The 24,921-nt window shown below is 42.0% G+C and overlaps 1 protein-coding gene across 1 annotated transcript; it reads left to right on the forward strand.

The window, feature by feature from the left end:
- Nucleotides 1-173: 173 nt before the first annotated feature.
- Nucleotides 174-24,208, forward strand: gan (gigaxonin). The gene is made up of 13 exons (XM_086108811.1): nucleotides 174-287; nucleotides 1,799-2,029; nucleotides 2,147-2,261; nucleotides 2,395-2,745; nucleotides 4,662-4,730; nucleotides 4,872-5,023; nucleotides 6,896-7,017; nucleotides 8,321-8,433; nucleotides 9,987-10,136; nucleotides 18,340-18,476; nucleotides 19,544-19,678; nucleotides 21,443-21,552; nucleotides 21,642-24,208. Exons 2-13 carry the CDS (start codon nucleotides 1,845-1,847, stop codon nucleotides 21,812-21,814), a joined length of 1,812 nt encoding a protein of 603 aa, XP_085964937.1. The 5' UTR covers nucleotides 174-287; nucleotides 1,799-1,844; the 3' UTR covers nucleotides 21,815-24,208.
- The last annotated feature ends 713 nt before the right edge of the window (nucleotides 24,209-24,921 follow it).

Consider the following 24,921-nt stretch of genomic DNA (forward strand, 5'->3'; position numbering starts at 1 on the left):
TCAGGAATCGTTTACAAAGATTATCATAGTGAAAATATAACATTTATATTATATTATATTTATATAAAATATAAATTTTATATTTTCACTGTCAAATCAAATCTACACGGGTTAAGTTTTTGAATGAATTTGAATATTACAATTTTCCATTGGCTTCAAATGCAACACAAGCACTGTCTTGATTTTCTCAAAACAGTGTGATGTGTGCGGTCTAAAATGTAGTTGGGTTATTCGCACAGACAAGACTGCACCCATGAAAAAGAGTGACGCATTTTTTTCATCTCAAGGTACGGCATATCTCTGTTACATTCGAGTTTGGATTCGTTCATAAATGACATTGCAAGTTTTGAACAATTGCAAACCTACATCAAGTAATAGCGGAATACAGTATATTCTTATTAATCACACAGTTATTGACCTTTTCTGCGAGCACTTTCGTGTGCACTATATTGCTAACTAAAATGTGTCATTTTGGGGAAAGATCACAATAAAATAAACCTTCTGCTAGCCGAGTCTTTGACTAACAAATGGGCTAAAATCCATTTGGGCACCTGGTAGTTTGCGTGTTACTCTCTGTTAATCTCATATGCAATTCGTCTTTCTCGTTGACATATTCTACTGATTCGCCATTTTGCGTATATTTCCAGTATGCGTGGTATACAATAATCGCTGTCTATTAAACCGGTTTTTGTGAGTCATGTTGGCTTCCTAGACAGCACAGTCGAGATAATGTGCTCTCTATTCTCCCCTGTGGCGTGTCGTTGTAAATTCGGATTGTTTTTTTTGTTTTGGTTCGGGTTTTTTTAGGGCGACGTTAATGTAGTTGTGTTTGTCTTTTTGCATGGCTCCACGTTTTATTAAAATAAAGGATATTTTAAAAAATAATAACATCTAGACGACAAATACTTCATAATGCGTCTTAATAGCATGCCTGTGATATAATTGTCAACTTACACCAAGAATCAAGAATTGTATCACAATTTACACACCATATTCTTGTCTTGCTGAAATCAGCCCTATGTAAACCTATGCAAATAATGCTAAGATGTGCTAGCACTGATACTGCAGCTCTGCTTAACCTTTGGCTTTGAAATGATAGTGTTTCGGCTACTATTTAAAAGTGTCTCTTTTCACTCTGGCCAGCATTGCTGCCAAGTTATTGGCTGAGAGGTTGTGGGGATGGTGATTATTTTAGCTACTTATAGTGAGGCAGACACACCGGACAATTCGCTAGTAGAAACATTTTCAGAATTTGGCAGATAATATAGGACAGTGGTTCACCCAACCAGTTCATATGCACGTTCACCGAAGCCTTCATTACAAATCCAAGACATTAAAGAAACACATTTATTAAAAACAGAAAAAGTAAATAAAATTACAAGGCCTAAGTATAGTTTTTAAAAATTGTATAAAGTACAATCACGACAGTCACATGGTGACGACTGAGCGAACGAAATTTCCCGCAGCACTGATTGGACAAGCAATGTAATGTGATTATCTGCAGCCAGTGATGGCCAGGTGGGCGTGTCATAACTAATTGGCATGTTGAGTCACTTTATGTCTTAACCTCCATGGCAGAGGCTCCATCGAACCCCTGGGGTTTGATCGAACCCATGTTAAGAACCACTGATATAGGATGTACTTAATCTTTTAATTTCATACCTGAAGCGTGTGCATAATATGTCCCATTTTTTATTCAATGTCTTTAATCTGATTGGTTCCAACCTTTTTTTTTTTATGTTTGTTTTTTTGTCATTGAGCTATTTTTTCACAATACTGATCTGCAAACTGTCATTAGTGATCAGGATTTAAGAGCACACAACCAGACTTCCCCAAGTCCAGACATGCCAGATTCTGCATCGAGCGATCCTGGTTCAAAGGTATTTGACCCTCAACATTCCCAGAACCTCCTCAGAGTTCTTCGCACGTTCTGGCAAGAGCAAAGCTTCCATGATGCACTGCTGGTAGTAGACGGTGAGGAGCTTCCTGTTCAGAAAAACATCCTGGCTGCAGCCAGCCCTTATATTAGGTGAGGCAATATGACTGAGACATTTTAGCTTCATTCCACTCATGGTAGCACTCATGGTAAATATTTCAATGTGCCTATAAAGGACGAGGGCTGCTCATGTTCATGATTCAATTCTAGGACCAAACTGAACTACAATCCTCCAAAAGAAGATGGGTCAACATACAGGATTGAGCTGCAGGGGGTCTCCATGCCCATTATGAAACAGATTCTGGACTTCATCTTCAGTGGTGAAGTGAGTGCAGATGCTTTCAGAAGCATCTTAGATTTCATGCGTGGTTCCTTTTGTTTCGGTTTGTACGACATCACCTTGTGTGTTGTTTATGTACTTGTTTGTGTTTTAATGTCTGACTGACCTTTCCATACAGATCACTTTAAGTGAAGGCACCATCCAGGACATGGTACAAGCATCTGACCTGCTCCTCATGACTGAGCTCAAGTTGCTGTGTTGCCAGTTCCTCGAAAGCTGCATCACAGCAGAGAACTGTATCGGCATTCGTCTTTTTTCCCTCCATTACTGCCTGCACCATGTCCACTACACTGCCACAGAGTACTTGCATACGCATTTCCGTGATGTGGCGCTCACAGAGGAGTTCAGGGAGTTGTCTCATGACCGACTCTGCGAGGTGCTGGCTGAGGAGAAGCTTAACGTCGGTAATGAGAAGCATGTGCTGGAGGCTGTGGTGCGATGGTTAAGCCACGATCCAGACGCTCGCAGGGTATGTGCTCACCGATGTTGGACCTGGCTCACCATCTCTTTTCTAGTTAATCCAGAACACTTTTGACAGGTTTGAGGTCAGGCTTCTGTGCAACATAGTCCACTCCACGCACAGTCGACATCAAAAGGCTGTCCCTAAACGGTTCCCACATATTTTATGGCATACAATTGACCATCGGTGGTCCAGTGGTTAGCGCGTCGACCTCACAGTGCAGAGGTACCAGGTTCAATTCCAGCTCCGGCCTCCCAGTGTGGAGTTTGCATGTTCTCCCCGTGCCTGTGTGAGTTTTCTCAGGATTTTTCAGGGTAATCCAGCACCCCCCTGCGACCCTTGTGAGGATAAGCAGATCGGAAAATGGATAGATGGATACAATTGACCATCACGTGTTTGTAGAGAATTAAGATGCAGGCAGTATTAGGGTCTCTAGTCCAGCTTCTGTTTGATTAATTAATTACTATGTTCTTGAAGTTATTTTTATTGTTTATTATTGATTCAATTCAGATGTCCTGCCTTTTTATTTTTTATTTTTTTTAGGACCAAATACTACCAAGGCTGGATTTATATGCACATCTTTAATATGGCTATTTTCACATTCACAGGACACATGAACTTTCCCATGCACACAAACTCCCAAATTGCACATACATTTTTTGTACCAACTTAAACCTCATTAGGGTTGTGTTGAGTGGATCTCCACTAATAGTTATGTTACTATCCTACCTAATATTACACACTGGACTGCTCACCAGCCAGTTGCATGGCAGGTACAATCTGGACAAACAACCCAACATTCCCATCGGTCAGAGGACGCCAAGAAAAGTCATGCAAGCACAAATTTTAAACCTCTAATAGTAACAATTTACTGACTGTTCCCCTTAGTGATTTAAATGATACGTTTAAATCATACATTACATTACTCCACTGCCCACCACTATTTTCTTTATTTAATGAGCAACACCTCTCTAATGTAGCATAATTTGGAGCAGGATTTTTCAAATACTTTTCACCAAGCCCCACCTCAAAAAATATTTAGCTCTCTAAGTACCACCATAATGGCCCATTTTAAAATACATTTAAAAACAAACAAAACACAACTGAGATTGAGGTTTCGGTCCTAAAAAGTGCATTTACTGTACTTGCTGACGGCAAGCCCATCAGATACATTGAAGAGATGCGCCAAGCTCTTTCTCAGGTTCGACATCATGAGAGCTGACCTTACAATTGCTCATTTGAATGAATAACGAAATCTCTCAAACTTTACAACATCTTGTAAAAAGATGCAGTGAGTGATGACATGGCTAAGTTTTTCTTTGTTTCGAAAGTGTAGGTTTCCATCCATCCATCCTTTATCTGAAACGCTTTATCCTCACGAGGGTCGCAGGCGTGCTGGAGCCTATCCCAGCTGAATTTGGGCAATAATGGAGTACACCCTGAATTGGTTGTCAAGCTAATCGAAGGGCACACATACATGTAGACAAACAGGTCAACCTGTTACACTCACAATCACACTTCGGGACAATTTAGAGTGTTCCATGATGTTTTTGGAATGGTGGGAGGGAACCGGAGTACCTGGACAAAACCCATGAAGGCACGGGGAGAACATGAATGGACAAATAAAGGATATCTTATCTTATGAAGACACCACACAGGAAGGCCGGGTCCCGCAATCGAACCCATGACCTCTGCACTGTGAAGCGGACATGCTAAACAGTCTGTTACTGTTACCGTTCTGCCTGTTATCAGCTAATGTGCTGTATCTGTGTTTTATTGTTTTTGTTCCTGATTGTAAAGTGTCCTTGCGTGTCTTGAAAGGCGCTTATAAATAAAATGTATTATTATTATTATAATATCAAGAAAACAGCAGCACTGTACTGACTTTTTAAAATGTTTAAACCAATCTCTTTATCTAATTGCAGGTTCACATGAGGGAAGTGATGTCTGCAGTGTGGTTGCAAGGCTTGGATGCAAGCTACCTGAGAGAACAGGTACTGAAACTGACTATTCTTTTGCATTGTGTTGTATAATGTCCAGTCTGCACATTCAGTTCATTATAGGTTTAGGTTTCCATGCTGAACAAATATTTCTCGCCAGGCCAGGTTTTAACTGGTGTCATCATATCCCTTTAGGCCTTGGGGGAGCCACTGATGAGAGAGGTGATTAGAGAGCACTGTCAGCCAGTGCTTGCGGAGAGTCAGCTACAAGGCGAAGCTCTTCTTGCTGCTTTCAAGCCTCGAGGTTACTCTGAGTGCATTGTTGTTGTCGGCGGAGAGGATCGTAGGTAAGATGTGGAAATTAGTTCAATCGTGACTCCAGAGTGATCACAAAACTTAATTTGTTCGACCATTGTGCTAAAATAAGATTTGTTGTTTTTCTTTTGTCTAGTATAAAAGCTATAAAAATCGACCTCACGTTGCTTTTAAATTGCCACTTTTAAATCATTGGTTCTGACAACAAAGGTAATTATAGAGTAATTCGACATTTTAGTAACATAAAAAAAATCATGAATTTCAAACATACTACAATAAAACAAGATAAAATAACGTGGTGTACAACTAAAAATGGACCCCTCTGAAATGATGAATGTACCTTAAAATGTAAACATTTTGAAGTTCCGAGCCTATGCACTACCTTAACATCATTGCTACTTGCAAATATGCATGATCCAGAGATGACATGATAGATTTGTCGGGGGGCTGCTGGATAGTTATTAGCAGCTAAACCGCGAATGTTTATCTGGGCAGGCTGTGCAAACTCTGTTTGCATTTTCATACTTTCCAATCTCATCACTTTGGTGCGACATGTTCAAATGATTCATCAGGTTTGTTGTATTGCCTTGTTTTTGATGACATAGCTTGCACAGCAGTTTCCCTCCATGTTGCTCTGGAGATAACACCACACAAGCAAAGGGAACGAACATCTCTTGTCAAGATAAAAACCCAATTCCAATGAAGTTGGGACATTGTGTTCATATAAATAAAAACACAGAGTACAATGATTTGCAAATCATGTCATTAATAATTAAATATATTGTCTTTGTAGTGTATCCAATTAAATATGGGTTGAACATGATTTGTAAAATCATTGTATTGTGTTTATTTGTTGCACACAACGTCCCAATTTCATTGGAATCAGGTTTGTAACTCCATCTTTGAAAGTTAACGTTAGGTTTTTGGGGAAAATATTCCCCATTCAGGGCGGCCCGGTATCGAGTGGTTAGCATGTTGACTTCACAGTGCAGAGGTACTGCAGGTTCAATTCCAGCTCCGGCCTCCCAGTGTGGCGTTTGCATGTTCTCCCCGTGCCTGTGTGAGTTTTCTCAGGGTAATCCAGCACCCCCCGCGACCCTTGTGAGGATAAGCAGATCGGAAAATGGATGGATGGACACAATTGACCATGCAAACTCCACACAGGAAAAGCTCCTGTGTGGAGTTTGCATGTTCTCCCCGTGCTTGCATGGGTTTTCTCTGTGTCCTCCGGTTTCCTCCCGCATTCTAAAAACATGCATGGCAGGCTGCTTGGACACTCCAAATTGTCCCTAGGTGTGAGTGTATGGGCACGAACGGTTGTTCGTTTCTGTGTGCCCTGCGATTGGCTGGCAACCGATTCAGGGTGTCCCCTGCCTACTGCCCGAAGACAGCTGGGATAGGCTCCAGCACCCCCGGCGACCCTTATGAGGATCAAGCAGTTCGGAAAATGAATGAATGAATGAATGAATATTCCCCATTCAGTTGTGGAGAGGTTGGGGCTAGTGAACTACTAATCTGACAGGTAATGTCTGCTTTTACAAAGGTGACTAGTTGTAGGCTTTTAATAGCAGGGATTTAAAAAATAAAATAAAATAAAAGGAAAATTGACTTTCTCCTGTGAACAGAGCTAAATCATAAGCATGATTAAAAAACAAAACAAAAACACCTATTTTATACTTTGACTGAAAAACATTCATAGATGGGGCTGACTTCTCTTGTACTGGTGTCCTATTCAATTTGTGTGCAGCATAACAACTAAATGCTGCCTCACCATGTTTGCTTTGAACTCTGGACTCGACTATTTGACCCGAATCTGTGGACCTCACAACTTTGCTTGATGCTCTTAATGTTAAAATGAGCGCGTAGTTCCTCTAGATGAGTGCAAATTTGTTTGTTTCATACAGGACCAGGAAGCCCACAGCTCTGACTCGCTGCATGTGTCCACTTTATGACACCAATCGACAAGCCTGGATTGAGCTGCAGCCTATTAGCATCGCCCGTATCGGTCATGGGGTGGTCTCTGCTGGTATGTGACAGGGCATAACAGTGATGCAGAAATTGTCTTTTAACTCAGTTCATTGTTTTTCCCCCTCAATTGGGGCTGATAATGATATGTTAAATGAGTAGTCAATACAGTGAAATTCCTCTACAACGGAACCTACATGGGCGAAAATACCCCCTTGTGTGAAAAAATCTTCATGCATTAACACCATTCCCACTTTCCTGCCCCCCATACAACGAAAAAAACCCATGTTGCGTTATACGAAATCTTTTTCTCTGCTCTTGCCTCGCGACGAGATTCACTACGACAAATTCTAATCCAACAGCGACCTCTACTGTTTCGTTTGGAAACGGCAACAGCAACCACCACACTGGTTGACACATGCGCAGTAGTCCAGGAAGTATTTGTTATTGTTTGTTTCAGACGCAGCAAGAATATTGCATTGCTAAAATGGCTACAAAACGGACCTTTGGATGTCAAGCAGCTAAGACAAGAAGCGCTCTGATCCTGGAAGAGAGGGTAAAAGTGATCAAGATGAAAGACGGCGGAACCAAAATAAAAGACATTATCCAAGAAATTGATGCAAGTGAAAGTGAATGTTGATCATAAATTTCGCAATTTCTTTTCCTTTTTATCTTTCTACACGAACTATATGAAGTGTCAAATAAGTGTATGCTCATACTTATGCACTATTGGAATAAAAATAAAGAGTACACATACGTTTGTGTGTGTGTGTGTGTGTGTGTGTGTGTTTACATCTGAGATCAAATTTGCTACAGTGAAAAACCCCCTGTTGTGAAAAAATTCTTGCTGCACACATGATTTCGTTGTAGAGGAGTATCACTGTACCAGTGATTCTCAACTGGAGGGTTGGGACCCGAAAGTGTATTGTTTTTTGTTTTTTTTAATGTTCCCCCCAGAATAGAAGTGTACCAAGTTCCCATGTAGAATATACAATGTTGTATAAGCATCAGGAAAGGTTACTTACTTGCACTCTAGTCACTAGCTACTCAGAAAAAAACAATCAATGCAGCTCATGGCTAGTGAATGTCATAGCTCGTAAAATATTTTTTGGCAGTATGTCCAACTTATTTTAAATTGTCTTTAAAAATGTAAGGTATGGTACATGTATTTTTTAAAGACTACTTTGACATACACACACAAAAAAAAGATTCATTGTTCTCAACTTCAATAAAAGTAGGTCATGACTTTGCAACAACAGGATGATGTGGGTCCCAGGGTGACAGCAGTTCACAACCACTGGTCTAAACTGTACAAATAAGTACTGTAATGCATTTTGAATAATGTTGAATTTCCTGTGTTTTAGAGGGATTTCTATTTGTGGTGGGTGGGAGAGACGAGAACAACATAGTCTTGGACACTGGTGAGAAGTATGACCCAGAGTCCAATACATGGAGTCCCATCCCCTCAATGTTACAGGTATGCTGACCAATTCATGCATTTTCAAATGAATGAATTGCAATCTTTTCTTTTCACTGAAGTCGAGGTTAAATAGTACGAACGTTTGATATCAGGATTATCTTGGCCAAAATGATCACAGCTATCTGTATAATCATATTTTTTTTAAACACTGGCTGTTTCATGGTCATGTTGTCAGTGGAAGCAAGTCTGTCAACTGGTTACAAGAGGTAAACATTGAATTTGATTCAGTTCCTTTCTATTAAAAAGGTCATCTATATTTAGGTTGAAACATTAAAAGCTATTGAAATAATTTCCATGGCATTTTAGGGTGCACAAAGTAGTAATGATTAATTGGTGTTTGCATTATGAGGGCGTCCTTGAAAAAAAATCATCCCTGTAAGGGGTCCCAGGACCCGAAAGGTTTAGAAACCCCTGATATTCCTGCAGGCTTCAACACACACCAAAAATAGCAGATTGCTCTCTCGATGCACAACTTGACCATATTATCCTTGTTTGCGAATGAAGAGAAGATGCGAGCATTCTTAACCCAATGCGTATCTTTTAAATCAACAACCTAAATTGTTTACATGCAAACTTAGGTTATGTCACCCTAATGATTTTTGAGCACGGTGCCATCATATCAAGAACTAACACATCCCTTTGCCCTGTTATCTGCCAATGCTATTGCTAGTTTTGGTGCTCTATTTGATTGCGTATGACAAGTTAAATAAAAGCGTTAAATAATAACCAATTATAATCAATGCAAATGGTTTGGACAATGAGCGATGGATTACTTAAAAATATCAATAGATTAAACTAAATATCAGGTTTTATCGGTTAACCGTTTCATCACGACGCACAATTTGTATTTCATCTTTTGTTTATATAACATCTGATGGAATCACAACTTGCACACCACGAGTTGCCATGGAGACATTTTGAGGCTTGAGATTTTTATGACCGTCACCACTCGGCAGGGCTCAGAGGTTGAAGAGGACACATCGAACTCACCCTTCACCTTCTTCTCAATTACACACCTGTAAAGTGTCATGACTACAGCTTATGCTTTATGATGTTGCCCTGGTGACAATATCTGTAACTCGACAGATGTGTAAACACCCGCCAGACTGCTCAGCGCCAGTTCTGTAGCAGTTCCTGCTTGAGTAGATGCATCCAAGTAGATGCACCCACGACCGTATTTTATTAAAGGTGACACGCACGAAAGATGAAAAAAAAATACCTGCCAGTTTGTTGTCGAGCTAGTGTTTTGATCTTCTCTATTTTATGTTTTCAAAATATGATAGCATGCATTTGCATGATCGCTTGTACATTTTCTGACTTTTGTTTAGCTCCAATTTGTAATTATTCGCACAAGGCATGTTTTACAGCCTCGTATGCCTTTCAAGTTAAAGGTTATTTCCACATTCTTTAGAATATAGTTTTGTTTAACTAGCTGAGTGAATTATTTTTGTTTTTCACACTCTTGAATTCCATCGAAAATATGAACGCGTTGGACAAGCTCCAGCATCGCAGACGAGCACTGAATAATGTCGTGACACTGATTTGTGCAGACTCGGCAGAACTTTGGCGTGGTGGAGCTGGATGGTCTCATTTATATTCTTGGTGGGGAGAATGCAGAAAGTGAACTGACCACGGTAGAAGTGTTTGATCCTCACGTCAAAACCTGGAAGATGCAGACCAGTATGACCATGATCCGCAAGGTAACACATCCTATAAACGGTCAGGTAGAATAAGTGGGGAAATGTGACTGAGGACATAAAAGTCGCCTGTCACCAACAAAATCAAATTGCATTTTCCCTGAGGACAGTTCTGCTGCCCAGTGTTATCATAACTTTTACTAACGTTTCAGATCCATGTAAGGATTTATTTTCCCCAAAGAAGTGCCAAACGTACTCTTTCAGTTCAAGAGTGTTGCTGTAGCGCTGCATATCAAGTGTGAGGTTTTTCTCCCTCTCCCAGTCTCCTTTGTTGAGTGACAAGAGTGCTATTGTGGGCATGCCGTCACTTTGGTCGTGCACTTTGAGATGAAATACATCTCAGTTTCAGGAGAGCCGCAGCAACCATGACACTGGCTTCAAAATACCGACTAGTAACAAGGTACCATATTTTTTGGACCATTCGGCACACTGTATTAGCAGGTGCAGTATCAATGAATAACTCTATTTTGATACTTTTTCTTACATAAGGCTCACCAGGTTATAAGATGCATTATCTTTGGGAAGTTTATTTGATAGATTCAGTGCTATTATGGTTGATTCAGAACGAGCACAAGATATCTGCTCGCACCGTGTGTCTTGCTTGCTTTTGTTTGCCGTGCAACAACACGGGATTGCTTCCAGCGGAGAAGAGGAGGGGATCTTTCGACAGACTGAAAACAAAGTTTGAACATCGCTCGTCAATCTGGTAGCCAGTGGTTGTATTACTTTGGCTAATGCTAAATACTATCTTGTTTGACAGTTCAACGGCTGTAAACAAGTTAATGCACTCACCATTATCCAAGCTTTTTTGCCCATCCCCGGCAGCAATTGGAAGCTTGTTGTGTCGTTTACCTCACGCCGGCCTTACATTGTAACATTGGCTACGTGCGGCCATAAACGCCTAGTTTACTTTTGGTCTGACCATAGCATTATACAATTAGGGCTACACGGTGATCCTTTGACAGAGAAGCAGGAAGTAGTTTTATTTCCGGTAAGATGACAACATAGACGCCTGCTTGCGGTCAAATGTGGATGAGAATCAGAATGTGAATTTAATGGGAAGGAATTAGAATTCAATACCGTACGACAAACTGAAAAGCCGACATCCATCCATACACAAGGGATGGATTCCAAAAGCCAAATATTGCCAATATTTACTAATTTAATTTAATTCTACAGTAATTTGACTACAATGCTCTGTGTAAATATGACTAGTCTTTACCTTCGTGTTTCATCTGTGTGTGTGTGTGTGAGAGAGAGAGAGAGAGAGAGAGAGAGAGAGAGAGAGAGAGAGAGAGAGAGAGAGTGTATATATAATAATAATAATAATAAAACATTTTATTTATAAGCGCCTTTCAAGACACCCAAGGACACTTTACAATAACAAAATATATACATATATATATTTTTTTTTAAAAATCCTCGTCTCACCCCCCCTCGGGTGGTGTCCGTCCCTCATTCAGCTCGGGTCCTCTACCAGAGGCCAGGAAGCTTGAGGGTTCTGCGCAGTATCCTTGCTGTTCCCAGCACTGCACATTTCTGGACTGAGATGTCCGATGTTGTTCCCGGGATCTGTTGCAACCACTCATCTAGTTTGGGGGTCACTGCCCCGAGTGCTCCGACCACCACAGGCACGACTGTCACCTTTACCTTCCAGGCTCTCTCCAGCTCCTCTCTGAGCCCTTGGTATTTCTCGAGTTTCTCGTATTCCTTCTTTCTGATGTTTCCATCACTTTGGACCGCTACATCCACTACAACGGCTTTCCTCTGCCCTTTATCTATGATCACAATATCTGGTTGGTTCGCCATTACAATCTTGTCAGTCTGGATCTGGAAGTCCCACAGGATCTTCGCTCTGTCATTCTCCACCACCTTCGGAGGTGTTTCCCATTTTGACCTTGGGGTTTCCAGTCCATAATCCGCACAGATGTTTCGGTAGACTATGCCAGCCACCTGGTTATGACGTTCCATGTAGGCTTTCCCTGCCAGCATCTTACACCCTGCAGTTATGTGTTGGATAGGCTCAGGAGCCTCTTTGCACAACCTACACCTTGGGTCTTGTCTGGTGTGGTATATCTGGGCCTCAATGGCTCTGGTGCTCAGGGCCTGCTCCTGAGCAGCCAGGATGAGTGCCTCTGTGCTGTCCTTCAGGCCAGCCCTCTCTAGCCACTGATAGGACTTCTTGAGATCAGCCACTTCAGTTATGGTCCGGTGGTACATCCCGTGTAGGGGCTTGTCCTCCCATGATGGTCCCTCTTCCAGCGCCTCATCTTCTGTTCCCCATTGTCTGAGACATTCTCTGAGTACGTCATCCGTTGGAGCCTTCTCCTTGATGTATTCATGGAGCTTGGATGTTTCATCCTGGACAGTGGTTCTCACACTCACTAGTCCCCGGCCTCCTTCCTTTCGGCTTGCGTACAGTCTCAGGGTGCTGGATTTGGGATGGAACCCTCCATGCATGGTTAGGAGCTTTCGGGTCTTAATGTCCGTGGTCTGAATCTCTTCCTTTGGCCACCTTATTATTCCTGCAGGGTATCTGATCACTGGCAGGGCATAGCTGTTTATTGCCCGGGTCTTATTCTTGCCATTGAGCTGGCTTCTTAGGACTTGCCTCACTCGCTGGAGGTATTTGGCCATAGCCGCTTTCCTTGTTGCCAGTTCGAGGTTGCCATTGACTTGTGGTATACCGAGGTACTTGTAGCTGTCCTCAATGTCTGCTATTGATCCTTCAGGGAGTGAGACCCCTTCAGTGCGGACTACCTTTCCTCTCTTAGTCACCATCCGACTACATTTCTCAAGCCCGAATGACATCCCGATGTCGCTGCTGTAGATCCTGGTTGTGTGGATCAGGGAGTCTATGTCCCTTTCGCTCTTAGCATACAGCTTTATGTCATCCATGTAGAGGAGGTGACTGATCGTAGCTCCATTCCTTAGCCTGTCTTGGTGATTACTTGGCTTAGGGGGTTCAGTCCTATGCAGAACAGCAGTGGGGAGAGTGCATCACCTTGGTATATGCCACATTTGATGGACACTTGGGTAAGTGGCTTGCCATTGGCTTCAAGTGTGGTTTTCCACATCCTCATCGAGTTCGCAACGAAGGCTCTTAGGGTCCTGTTCACCTTATACAACTCCAAGCATTCAGTGATCCATGTATGTGGCATCGAGTCATAGGGTTTCTTGTAATCAATCCAGGCTGTACACAGGTTGGTATGTCGGGACCTGCAGTCTTGTGCGACTGTTCTGTCAACCAGGAGCTGATGTTTGGCTCCTCTGGTATCTCTACCAATGCCCTTCTGTGCTTCGCTCATGTGGAGAGACAGGTTATTGGCCGATAGTTGGATGGGACTGCACCCTTTGAGGGATCCTTCATGATCAGGATCGTTCGCCCTTCGGTTAGCCATCCTGGGTGAGTCCCATCCCTCAGCAGCTGGTTCATTTGAGCTGCTAGGCGCTCATGGAGTGCTGTGAGTTTCTTTAGCCAGTAGGTGTGGACCATGTCCGGGCCTGGTGCTGTCCAGTTTTTCATATTTGAGACTCTTTCCTGTATGTCTGCCACTGTTATGGTAACTGGGTTCTGTTCAGGGAGGTTGCTGTGCTCCTCTCTCAGGGTCACTAGCCATTGTGCACTGCTGTTATGTGCAACCTCCTGCTCCCATATGCCTTTCCAGTACCTTTCAGTTTCCAGTCTTGGTGGGTCAGCTCTGTTGTTAGGACCCTGCCACTGAGCGTACACTTTTGCAGGTTGTGTTGCGAACAGCCTGTTTATTCGTCTGGCCTCATTCTCTTTCGTGTACCGCTTTAGGCGGCTGGACAATGGTGGGTAACGTATCTCATGGCTTCCATGGTTGCTCTTATAGCCAAGCATCTCTAGGATCACTGATGCTGAAGCGTATATCAGCTCATTGGTTTCCGTGATCGTTACGGTAGGGATCGCCCTCAGTGCTGCATTCACACTTTCCATGAGACTTTCAGGTGGTACTTCACATAGCCGTTGTAATCGGTTTCTAGGTTGCCCACCTTTCATTCTCACCATGATCTTAGCTTTCAGGTCAGTTGCTGCCTCGCTCAGCATTTCATTCATTGGGGCTGGCCTCCCAATCTCATCATCTGCATTCATTGGGGCTTGCCTCCCAATCTCTGGTATGACCTCCTCCTCTGATCTGACAGCCTGGGGCCCTTCACCATGGAACCTGCGTTGTACCTCATCAATCTCAAGTTGTGACAGCAGTTGCCGTTTGTGGATGTTGGAACACTGAGCTACTAGTTGTTTCGTGGTCAACCGTGACTGTGGGTTTCGAAGTAACCATTTAGTCCACATTCTCTGCATGTAACCCCTCTGACTAGGGTTGCTTGAGTAGTAGCATTCCAACAGAGCCATGTTATCGCATCTCGCCCATCTCCGCTTTGTTCCAGTAGCCCATTTTTCATCAAGGTGCTCTGGTTCCCCAGCACCTGACGCAGACCTTGTTTGGCCGGGCGACGTATGAGCCGGCATGTCATTCTTTTTATTGTCTCTCATCATTGTATGAGGTAGGCATTAGCGTGAAGGATCTTGCCCAAGGACCCACACTGGATGGTGTTATGCGCCCATTTTTGCCCCAAGCGGGATTCGAACCACCGTCTCCCGTACGCCAAACCGATACCTTACCAACTGAGCTATCCAGCCGCACATATATATATATATATATATATATATACACTGTTTATATCAGTGGTGTTCCGTCAGGGCCAGCAAGGCCTTCTCTGCTGGCCTAAACATTTTTCATAAACAAATTTAATAAATTTACTTCTCTGAGAATCACATAAATTTAATTAGTTTTTTTATTTTCATAAATATGTAAACAAAATTATTCTCCGTATTCTTTACGTCATATTATTTCCAATTTGTCGAGTGGCTTTCAATGTTATTTTAAATAACATTGAAAGCCACTCAATAACTTATTTGTTATGGTAGAGTTTTTAACCAATCATATTTCAGCTAGCTTGTGTTGCCAGGTAAATTAAACTTGCTCGGGGCCTTCAGATTAAACAGAGCAGGCCCCTGTACGCTGCAAGTGAACGGGCACAGTCAGGTTGCAATAGACTCGTCTGCGTACTCGGGCCAGCTAGAAGGCCTTACGTCGAGACTGGCCATGCGCGTTTAGTGATTGGATTGGCGGCTTTTCTGTTTACTGAGAATTGTATCCTGACTTGTTCAAGAAAGATTCTTTAAAAAAAAAAAAGATTGGATTAGCGCCTGCGAGAGCTATCACTGCATTTTAACCCAAAATGGCCGAAGGAGAAGACGTTGATCTGGTTGCAGAACTACTTTCCACACAATTCTCAAGATGGGCCTTCCACAAAAAGTTGGATATTGTGCGAAGAGGTCGCCTAACTCCTGCGCTAGCTAGCCTGTCCCAGCAAGAAAAAGGGTTTGTCCGTCATTTTCAGACGAGCAATTATGAACGGTACCCATGGCTCACAGCCTCTGAGAAACGCTGTAAATTGTACTGCGAGGAATGCCTATTGCTTGCAACTGACCGATTTGGTGTTTGGAGCCACACTGGATTGTTTTACCAAGGCAGCAAGGAAACATCAGAGCACAGCTGGGCATTTATAAGCTCCGGTGCGTTTAAAAACGTTTGGGGACACTCGCGTAGATCTGCACCTCAGTGAACAGGCACTCACTACATTGGTGAGTAAATGAATTTTATTTTACATTTCTTTTTGTCATTTTATTTCGTTAGTATTAAATTAATGGTCAAGAAATAAAATGACAAAGATACAAAAATGTATCAAATAAATCTGCTCACCCTGCAATTTATAATGGCGCATTGACAATGCGCCATTATAAATTGATTAATAAATAATAATTGATAAATTGATTAAAAAATATATATATACAGTATATAATATATGTATAATTTTTTGGGGGGAGGGAAAGTTAAAAAAAAAATCAACTGCAATAATGTGGCTGCATAAATGTGCACTGCACAACCTATAACCGGGATTGTAGCAGATTACAATTCTCCAGTCACATCCAATCTCATGTTAAATGCGACTTGGTGCACACCTGCCATCATTTAAAGTGCCTCTTATGAACCCCAAATAAATGTAATCTGTTCTGAGGGCTTTTCCCATCATTTTTTTTGTAGTCGCATCTGACAGCACAAGCCATGGTCCGCAGGAGCCTCCAAAGCAACTCATTGTTCAAAGGTGTCAGTCAGGAGAGGGTACAAAAATAAAATTCATAATATGAGAAGAAAAGTGGGCAGGGAGCCTACCAAGAGACTGACAGCATGATCGTGATCATTTGAGAGCACATGCCAAATGTTTAGTCCATTTGACAACAGTCTCCAGTCTTCTTCAGTCTGGCAACGGTGGAGTTTGGTTGCTTCTCTTATGAAGAAAAAAAACACACTCTTGAAGTCTCCAAAACTCGAGGAAAATGCATTTAAGGGGAAGTCAAGTCAAAAAAACTTTTCTTTAATCTACGATAATGTTGTGTGCAGCCCCACAGTCTTTTTTTTTTCATTGGGATAAAGCAGGGTTCGGCAACCCAAAATGTTGAAAGAGCCATATTGGACCAGAATAAACCAAAAACAAATATGCCTGGAGCCGCAAAAAATAAAAAGCCTAATAATGAAGGCATCACAAGCTGTATGTATCTATAGTAGCTATATTAGCCTTCTATCAACATGACTAAGTTGGCTACAAATACACGAGCATTCATGATTAAAAGTTTTTTTCCCCCTGCGGTTCATCCAGTAGAGGCGGGGTGACCAAACTTTTTTGACCAAACTTTTGACCGTGATTGACCCGTTACCGCATACGCATACTTACACACGCATTCCGTAATGAGCAACAGCGATAACGGCCGCTAAGATGTACGAGGCACGGGACGCACTTTAGCAGCGTGCTAACTATTGTAGCTCACGTGTACCATTTAAAAATGCTTCTCTTGGCCGCCCAGATTCCCATTCTTAGCAAGTACCCTCAGTGAATTGTACATGAAAGGCAGCTGGGGTTTTTTATTTTTTATTTCTTTTAACGACAGCCGCCCTGACTGACATCCCGCCCTGCGAATAGAAACGTATGTGGCAGGCTATGACGCAAATATTCGTTGATGAAATGTTGACAGTTAATATTTATTCGACACATTTTTATCGCATTTTTTCAGCAACATTAATAATGTTTGTCATGTTTGTCCTCTGACAGAAACCATATTAAAACGAAAAAAACATTTCCCTCCCATCGTTTTCCATTTAGAATTTTTTTTTAAAGCTCTAGGGCGCCACTGGGGGCGCTAAAGAGGCTCATGTGGCTCGAGTGCCGCATGTTGCCGACCCCCAGGATAGCGATTACTATTGCGGTTGTGGGAAATTAATTAAGCAGCAAACTCCACCCGTTTTTATCCATGTCAGAGGGTGGCCATTTTGCCACTTGCTGTTAACTGCAAGGTGGCCCGGTGGTCCAGTGGTTAGCGCGTCGATCTCACAGGGCAGAGGTGCAGGGTTCGATCCCGGCTCCGGCTTTCCTGTTTGGAGTTTGCATGTTGCCCTGCGTGGCTTTTCTCTGGGTATTCCAGTTTCCTCCCACATCCCAAAAACATGCATGGCAGCCTGATTGAACACTCTAAATTGTCCCTAGGTGTGAGTGTGAGCGGGGATGGTTGTTCGTCTCTGTGTGCCCTGCGATTGACTGGCAAACGGTTCAGGGTGTCTCCCGCCTACTGCTCGAAGACAGCTGGGATAGGCTCCAGCACCCTCCGCAACCCTTGTGAGGATAAAGCGGTTTGGAAAATGGATGGCTGCATGGACGTTGACTGCAAATGACATAAGAGTGCCTATCAGGCATGTCTCATGACCAAACCCAGACAACAGGTGAGCTGTGATTGATCGATACCTGTTACACCTCCACTATATAAGGTATTTTCAGTCTTATTTTCCATGGGTTTCTATGACATTCACAAGTCCTAGGGAAACTCCATATTCCAGAATTGACAGCCAGCCGCAGACTGCAGTGAGTTGTGCCTCTTTCGTGATTGCTCCAAATAACCAGGTTACACACGGTGGATGGATTAGAGGTGGTGCTGAAATTTTCAGCTCTTCAGGCTTTTTGTTTGATCTTGTGGCTTTGTGTTTGCTCTGATATGGCACCAGCAACCTGTCAGACCAAATAATGAATATATATACTGTAAATCTGATCTCCCACGCTCCTTCCCCAGGTGGGTTGCTATGCCTCCATGAATAAGAAGATCTATGCCATGGGTGGCGGTTCCTACGGGAAACTTTTCGACTCAGTTGAATCCTTTGACCCCAAAACCCAGCAGTGGACAGGCCTCTGTCCGCTCAAGGAGAGAAGGTAATCGCATAGTTTTGCATCTCGTAGGCTTGTAATAAATTAAGGAGGCTTTTTTATTACCGATACATTTACTGATGCAAACACTTGCCATTGAGAATGTTTGTTTCACCTTACCTTCATTGTTGATGTTACAGATTCATTTGTCTTCATTTGTTTCGAGTGTTTTGAATTTCGAAAAAAAATACCTGTACACGGTTGACTGAGACCGTCTGACCTTCTGTGTTTCGGTATCACACAACAAGAATCGAAACACATCTTCGTGGTCATTGTCACGACACCTACAGTTTCAGTTTGACTTGTTTTTGAGCTATTCTTCATGCTCTAAACTTGCACTGAATGATGGAGCAATAGTTATGACAGTTTTTTAGTCAGAATGCGTACCTTGATTAAATCTCTTGACAAATAAATGTGCCGTGTTGCATGAACTTAGCCATGCAACACCACAGCTGAAACTGAGCTTTTTTTCACCGGCATAGTTTTCATTCAAAAGAGACATGCATTTTTGTCACAAGGATATTTCGGTCCCATGCTTTTTGTCAAATGCTTTGTCTTCCTCAAATAAGCCAATTTACGAGTACCTGTCGAATGCAAGTAGCTGACTCTCATCCCGCCCCACGTACTTCTAGGCCAATAGCAAGTTTGGATTTTACACTTTGAAAACTAAGGGCAGAGCGAGATGTGGCTGCATTTAGAACCCCCCCCCCCCAAAAAAAAAGCAAGTGCAAACTGTGAAGCACATGCAGGCAAGCAAATGACATTTTTCAAATCTAATGTAGATTGTGTAGCCAATGCGTCATGCAGACAGAGGGGCAAACAAATTTGCCCCCACCACGTTGATAACGTCACATAAAACTCAACAAAGACTTACTTTTTGGTGACTTAGATGGACACTGCACGGCCTACTCATGAAGTGATCGGCAATCAAAATTCGGTGTGATTGGATTTTCACTGGTGGATGCAGAGCATTTCATCTCCAAATAGTCATAGGTCTTGCTTCTAAACCATGTACTGTATACAGTATGATGATGACTCTTAAGTTGATCAGACATCCACCCCTTTCTGCTTAGGTTTGGATCTGTGGCCTGTGGCGTCAGTAAGGAGCTCTACGTGTTTGGCGGTGTGAGAAGTCAAGAGAACGACAACCCGGAGCAACGGCACATGATGACCTGCAAGTCTGAATTCTACCACGATGAAATGAGGAGGTTTGTATCTGCAGGCTTCTCTTCCACATCCAAGAACAGTATTAGTGATTCATTTTCTGAGGGAGGACGCTACTCAAGTCAGTAAGTGTATTTTAATTCATTTTAGCTTCCAACGAAAGGCTATCTGTTGTTTTTATCGTCTTGTCTATAAGTCAGGAGGTCTTGACCTGAAGGTTTTTAAATATTAGTTTATTGGTGGTTTATATTTTTTTCATGAATTACGATATTTTTCAGTGAAGCAACGCGCTTTCATACGTACGTGAAATATTTTTACATTAACCTTTTGGAAAAAAAACTTCAGGGTTCCCACGGGTCCTTAAAGTTCATAAAAATCCTTAAAAATGAAGTTTTTCAATTGTTCTTAATTGTCCTTAATTTTCAGGGAAAACTTCTAAAATCAATAAAAATCCTTAGAAAAAAACCTGTGGTGTTCATTTCATTTGTGTATGTCATTTTCCCCACCCTTCCAAGAAATAGTTTTGTCGGAAAATGTGTGTGCAGGTGACCCATATGGCCATGAGCTCTGTTCTTAGTGTTCTGTTTATTTGAAAATAAATTTAAGTTTTATATTTTCTAAATTTAAATTGTTCTTAGTGTACTTCATTTGAGAATGAATTCAAGTTTTTTCATTTTCCTACCTGTGATACAGGTAGGAAAATGAAAATTTGACATACAGTATATCAAATAAAGGGTTAGCTGATTGCCCCTAAAAATAAAGATGTGCCCTTCCTTTGGCAGCAATGATTTGAACACCAGCTTAGTGATATGTGGCTTTCTGTTCAGCCCGCATATTGTTGAGCAGACATTAAATCCACCATGAATCCCCTACTGAATGGAGAAAAAGTCCTTTAGAAAATGGCTAAATTAGCTCTCAAAAGTCCTTAAAAGGACCATAAATAAAAAGCAAGTGGAAGAGTGGAAACCCTGTACTTTCTTTGCAAAAAATGGTCGCAAAAAGGTTCCAGCCCTCTGCGCAGTAAAAAAAGATGAAAAAAAAAGGTTTGTCCCTGCAATACACTTTAAGGTAGTGCGGAACAAAATTAGGTTTGCAGCGGTTCGATCCCTTGTATAATCATGTACAATGATACATCCAGCCATGCATCTTTTGAAGCCACTGTTCCCCATTAGGTTTGTGGTTGGACTCTGGACTGGTTACTAGCAAATCACAGGGCAATACATGATAAGATATTTAAAAATTAAACAGTGCTTTCACAAATATAGTTTCAGCATCCTTGGGTCCGTTGAAAGGCAATATATTAATATTTCTTCTTATCAATAAAAATACAGCTGGATCGCGGTTGGGGCGCGGGTGGGTAAGATGAGTGTTGCTGTGATTTCACCAGAGAAAAGAAGCAGCTGTGTTCCTCTGCGAGTGGTACACTCTGCTCCCTTGCTGTTACGTCATCACTTCTGTAATTTGTGATGTTTTGTAAAGCTTGCCACACTGGCCGTGATCGATGGCACTCGAGTCGCCTCTTGTTCTTGTTCATGTCCCTGTGGTGCCATTTCATTTTTCTTTGTCGGATGATTACTGTCTTCACTCTGTCCCATGGTGCATTTAATGCCTTGGAAATTCTTGTGTAATCTTGTCCTTACTGATTCCATTGAACAATGAGATCCTTGAGATGAGTTGCGTAAGCTCTCTGGATCTGGATCATGGCTAGTGCTGTAAGATGTGACAACAAAATGTCAGAAAAAAAAAAAAACAACTACAAGAGCAGCTGGACTTGATTGTCACCAGTGTGATGATGTGGTTTTGTGCAGGTGGATGTTCCTAGATGACCAAAACTTGTGTATCCAGACCAGCTCATCATTCGTGTACGGTGCTGTTCCCATCGGAGGCAGCATCTACGTGGTTGGAGACTTGGATACCGGTCAGTGGAACGCAAACACGATGAACTGGATGCTTGGAAGCAACTTTGAGATTCATCATCTGAGCGCGTTACCTGTTGTGTGCACACAGGTACCAGTTTTGACTACATCCGCGAGTTCCGTCGCAGCACGGGGACCTGGCATCGTACCAAGCCCATGTTACCCAGCGACCTCTCCAAAACAACCTGCGCTGCACTTCGGATCGCCAACTGTCGTCTGTTCCGCCTTCAGTTGAGCCAAGGCATGTTTCGAATCAGAGTCTGAATTGAGGAAGAACAAATGGGCTGCAGCTGTATGTCTCTCTCTGACTTTTGCACACTTGTAACGTCCAACCGCATACGACATGCTTGGGTTAAGAGAATTGATAAACACTGAAGTATTTAAGTAGCTAAATATGCTTGTTGTGGTTGTTTTAGGGTGACTTTTATTTTAGAATTTTTTTTGCTGCGTGCTGTATATGCTGCCTAACATTTTGTGGGATGAATTTATAAATGAAAAATGTTTACTTTTTTGGCTGATGTGATATGGAACTATTTGACCATTCAATTTGATATTTTTTTTAACAGCCTGAAATTGATCCTTGCTTTTATTGTATTTATTTTTCCTGGAGGTCTACTGCTAAATGGAAGAAATAGCAGTCGGGAATATTTACGGGGAAAAGATCTGACAGGATCATATATACTGTATATCTTTTTTTTTCACACTGGTTTTATGGGCCATTGATCATTGATTTCATCCTTTGGACATCTGGAAGACTGGAGAAAAGACAAAATTGGTTACAAAGACACAAATTTGTCAACATGGGGGAATTCCTGATTACGGGAACAATGTTTGACATGTAGTTTGTGTTGCACTTCTGAGAGGAACCATCATTTTCAGAACATTGCATTGTTAAACGCTAAATACTTTCCTCAGAACTTGTGTTTTCTGCAATGTTAGCTGCTCTTTGTCCGAGTCGTTTGGGCAAATCTTGTGAATTGGCTCCAGTCTGAAATACGGGAATGCAACATGTTCACTGTGAGCAAAAAGAGATTTTGTGTGAGATTTCTGAGCCACCACCTGGCATCTTTCATTCGAAAAAAAAATACTAAGTGGAAAAAGGTTGTTCTGGGTACCGCAGTGGGCTATTTGTTAACATGTCTCCCTCGGTTGAAAGGTTCCATGTTTGAATCGCGTCGCAAATCTTCCATTGCATCTTCTCACCATGCTTGTGTGGTTTTGTTTGGATAGCTTCCTCCTACAGTGCATGCTTCGATGGTTAATTGAAGAATTGTGTATGGGCATGAATACGAGTGTGAAAGCTGTCTACCGTAGACTTGCCGACAACCCAAATGCGGTCATATTGAAGATGGATGGATGAGAAAGGCTGCGTCCACTTTAAATGGCAGCATACCAGCATCACGAACAAATGCAGAAATGTGCATGCGGAGAGCCCTTTCATTTCGCTGCTATCTTTCTTCTACTTTTTATTGTATGCAAATTACGACTGAATGTACATACGTACATAAGAATATGCACAAATACTTGACTGTATTTTGTCAATGAATACATCTCGTAGCCCTGATGGAACCAAATTAGACTTTGCCAAAAGTGCATCGTGAGTTGTTGGGCTGGATTTTTTTTTATTTTTTATTTGCCTTGGTGTGACCTCTGACCCGCCATTCCACTTGGTACAATCGTACCCCGTTTGTTTTCTGAAACTTCCAGCTGTTACTGTCTGACCTCATGTCACAGTCACGCATGTAAAAAGTGGACTCACTCTCGGTGAGAGTTCACGCTGCAATGGAAACGTGATATCGTTTAAAAGGACGACGGTACAACTCCCACCCCGAGCGACATCAAAGAGGTACAAGGCAAGGGTTGTGTCATTTAAAACTTTTTCATTCTGGTGAACATTAGCAGTATTGTACAAACCAGGCGGGTGGGAACCGCCTTATGTTGTATTCATCGTAAATCTCCTTTTTGCTGTCATGTTTGCACTTTTCTGAACCATAGATTCCTGTTTATTGCCAGATTTATACTCCTGATTCCTCAACTCGCCAACCGATATAAATTTGGATAACCACTTGAGTGAAAGTCGTGCGTCAAACTTAATTCCGGAATACATCACTTACTACATTTTAGTGCCATAATTTGAAGCAGTTAACTCCCTTTGGAGACATCGTAGCCCTTTTTTTCTACATTTGGGGGGGGGGGGGGGGGGGGTTATTTTCATTCCTTCATGAGTGCGCTTCCAGTAAAGCCATTCAGCAAGTCCTTTCATACGCTCTTCAACGTTGATGGTTCCTTCTGTTAATGATTCATTTCCTCTATTAATGTTGTAAACAACATGACGTGTGTTAGTTAGAATTATGACTGGTGAATAGGGGACACTTTGCAAGAGCTTGTTAAAAGTCCTGTCTCACCTGCTGGGTTGAACTGCTGTAACTGCAGTGGCTTACTGTACTGTTCTCCTATATCGGCACATAATTATACGGCACAATAGTAGAAATTTAATCTAATAATGATCTTTTAATCTGAATTATTATAAGGATTTGGGGGCAGAAAAATATTTGGCTGTTCAACATGTATGAACGAGTATGTTTTGTAAATTATGGCCTGTGGTTGATGTCAAGGGAATTAAAGCACCAAAAAGATTAAAAATTGGAATCCCTGCCATCTTTGAGTCTTTTTGAATGACTTTGTATCTATGGATCATTGTTCGCCTTATCATGCTGCCTCTCAGATGCAAAGTGACACGCATACACGTCAGATTATATCACTCAGTGGTTTTTACAATGCAAATTGCTCGCTCCCACCAGGCTGATGGTGGAGTTGCTTCCCCGAATGTTAGCCTTTCTCAATCTAAAAATATCAACATTGTATGGACTAAGTTTTTGGTCCCCATCTTTTAATGAAAGAAGACGTCACAGTGGTCACAGAAATAAGAAATTGAGCGGAAATTGCTTTGGAACAGTGCTTCAACAGAATTAATTGGAAAAAAAACAAACGAACAAACTCATGAAACAGGCATGGATACAAAAAAATGGTACCTCTCGAAAAGATTGAAAATAATTCAACCAAAGGGACATGTTCAACCAAGGTGTGTCCTCCAATTGGCGTAACGGCTGTCTTCAAAATTGTTATCAGTCAGTCAGGGTGACAAGTAATCTCTGTGCTGTTTGAGGTGTACGACACTAAACATGGACCATGGAGGAAGTGAAGGAGTCAGTTGTCTCACAAGATTATAAAAGAAATTACAGACAAGCCCGTTAAAAGTAAAGCCCAGCCCAGCTGACTTCGGGCGGTAGGGAGACTACACCCTGAACTGGTCACCAGTCAGTAGCAGGGCATATTTCGAGATGAACACCCATTCACACCCACATCCACAC

Source organism: Hippocampus guttulatus, chromosome 4 (assembly GCF_054856545.1).
Source record: "Hippocampus guttulatus isolate MCC_2025c chromosome 4, RoL_Hgut_1.0, whole genome shotgun sequence".
In the NCBI taxonomy this organism is placed as follows: domain Eukaryota; kingdom Metazoa; phylum Chordata; class Actinopteri; order Syngnathiformes; family Syngnathidae; genus Hippocampus; species Hippocampus guttulatus.

Coding starts and splice junctions, on each gene's coding strand:
- gan (XM_086108811.1), top strand. CDS start 1,845: ATGCCAGATTCTGCATCGAGCGATCCTGGTTCAAAGGTATTTGACCCT. Junction 2,262..2,394: donor ACTTCATCTTCAGTGGTGAA/GTGAGTGCAGAT, acceptor CTTTCCATACAG/ATCACTTTAAGTGAAGGCAC. Junction 5,024..6,895: donor GTCGGCGGAGAGGATCGTAG/GTAAGATGTGGA, acceptor TGTTTCATACAG/GACCAGGAAGCCCACAGCTC.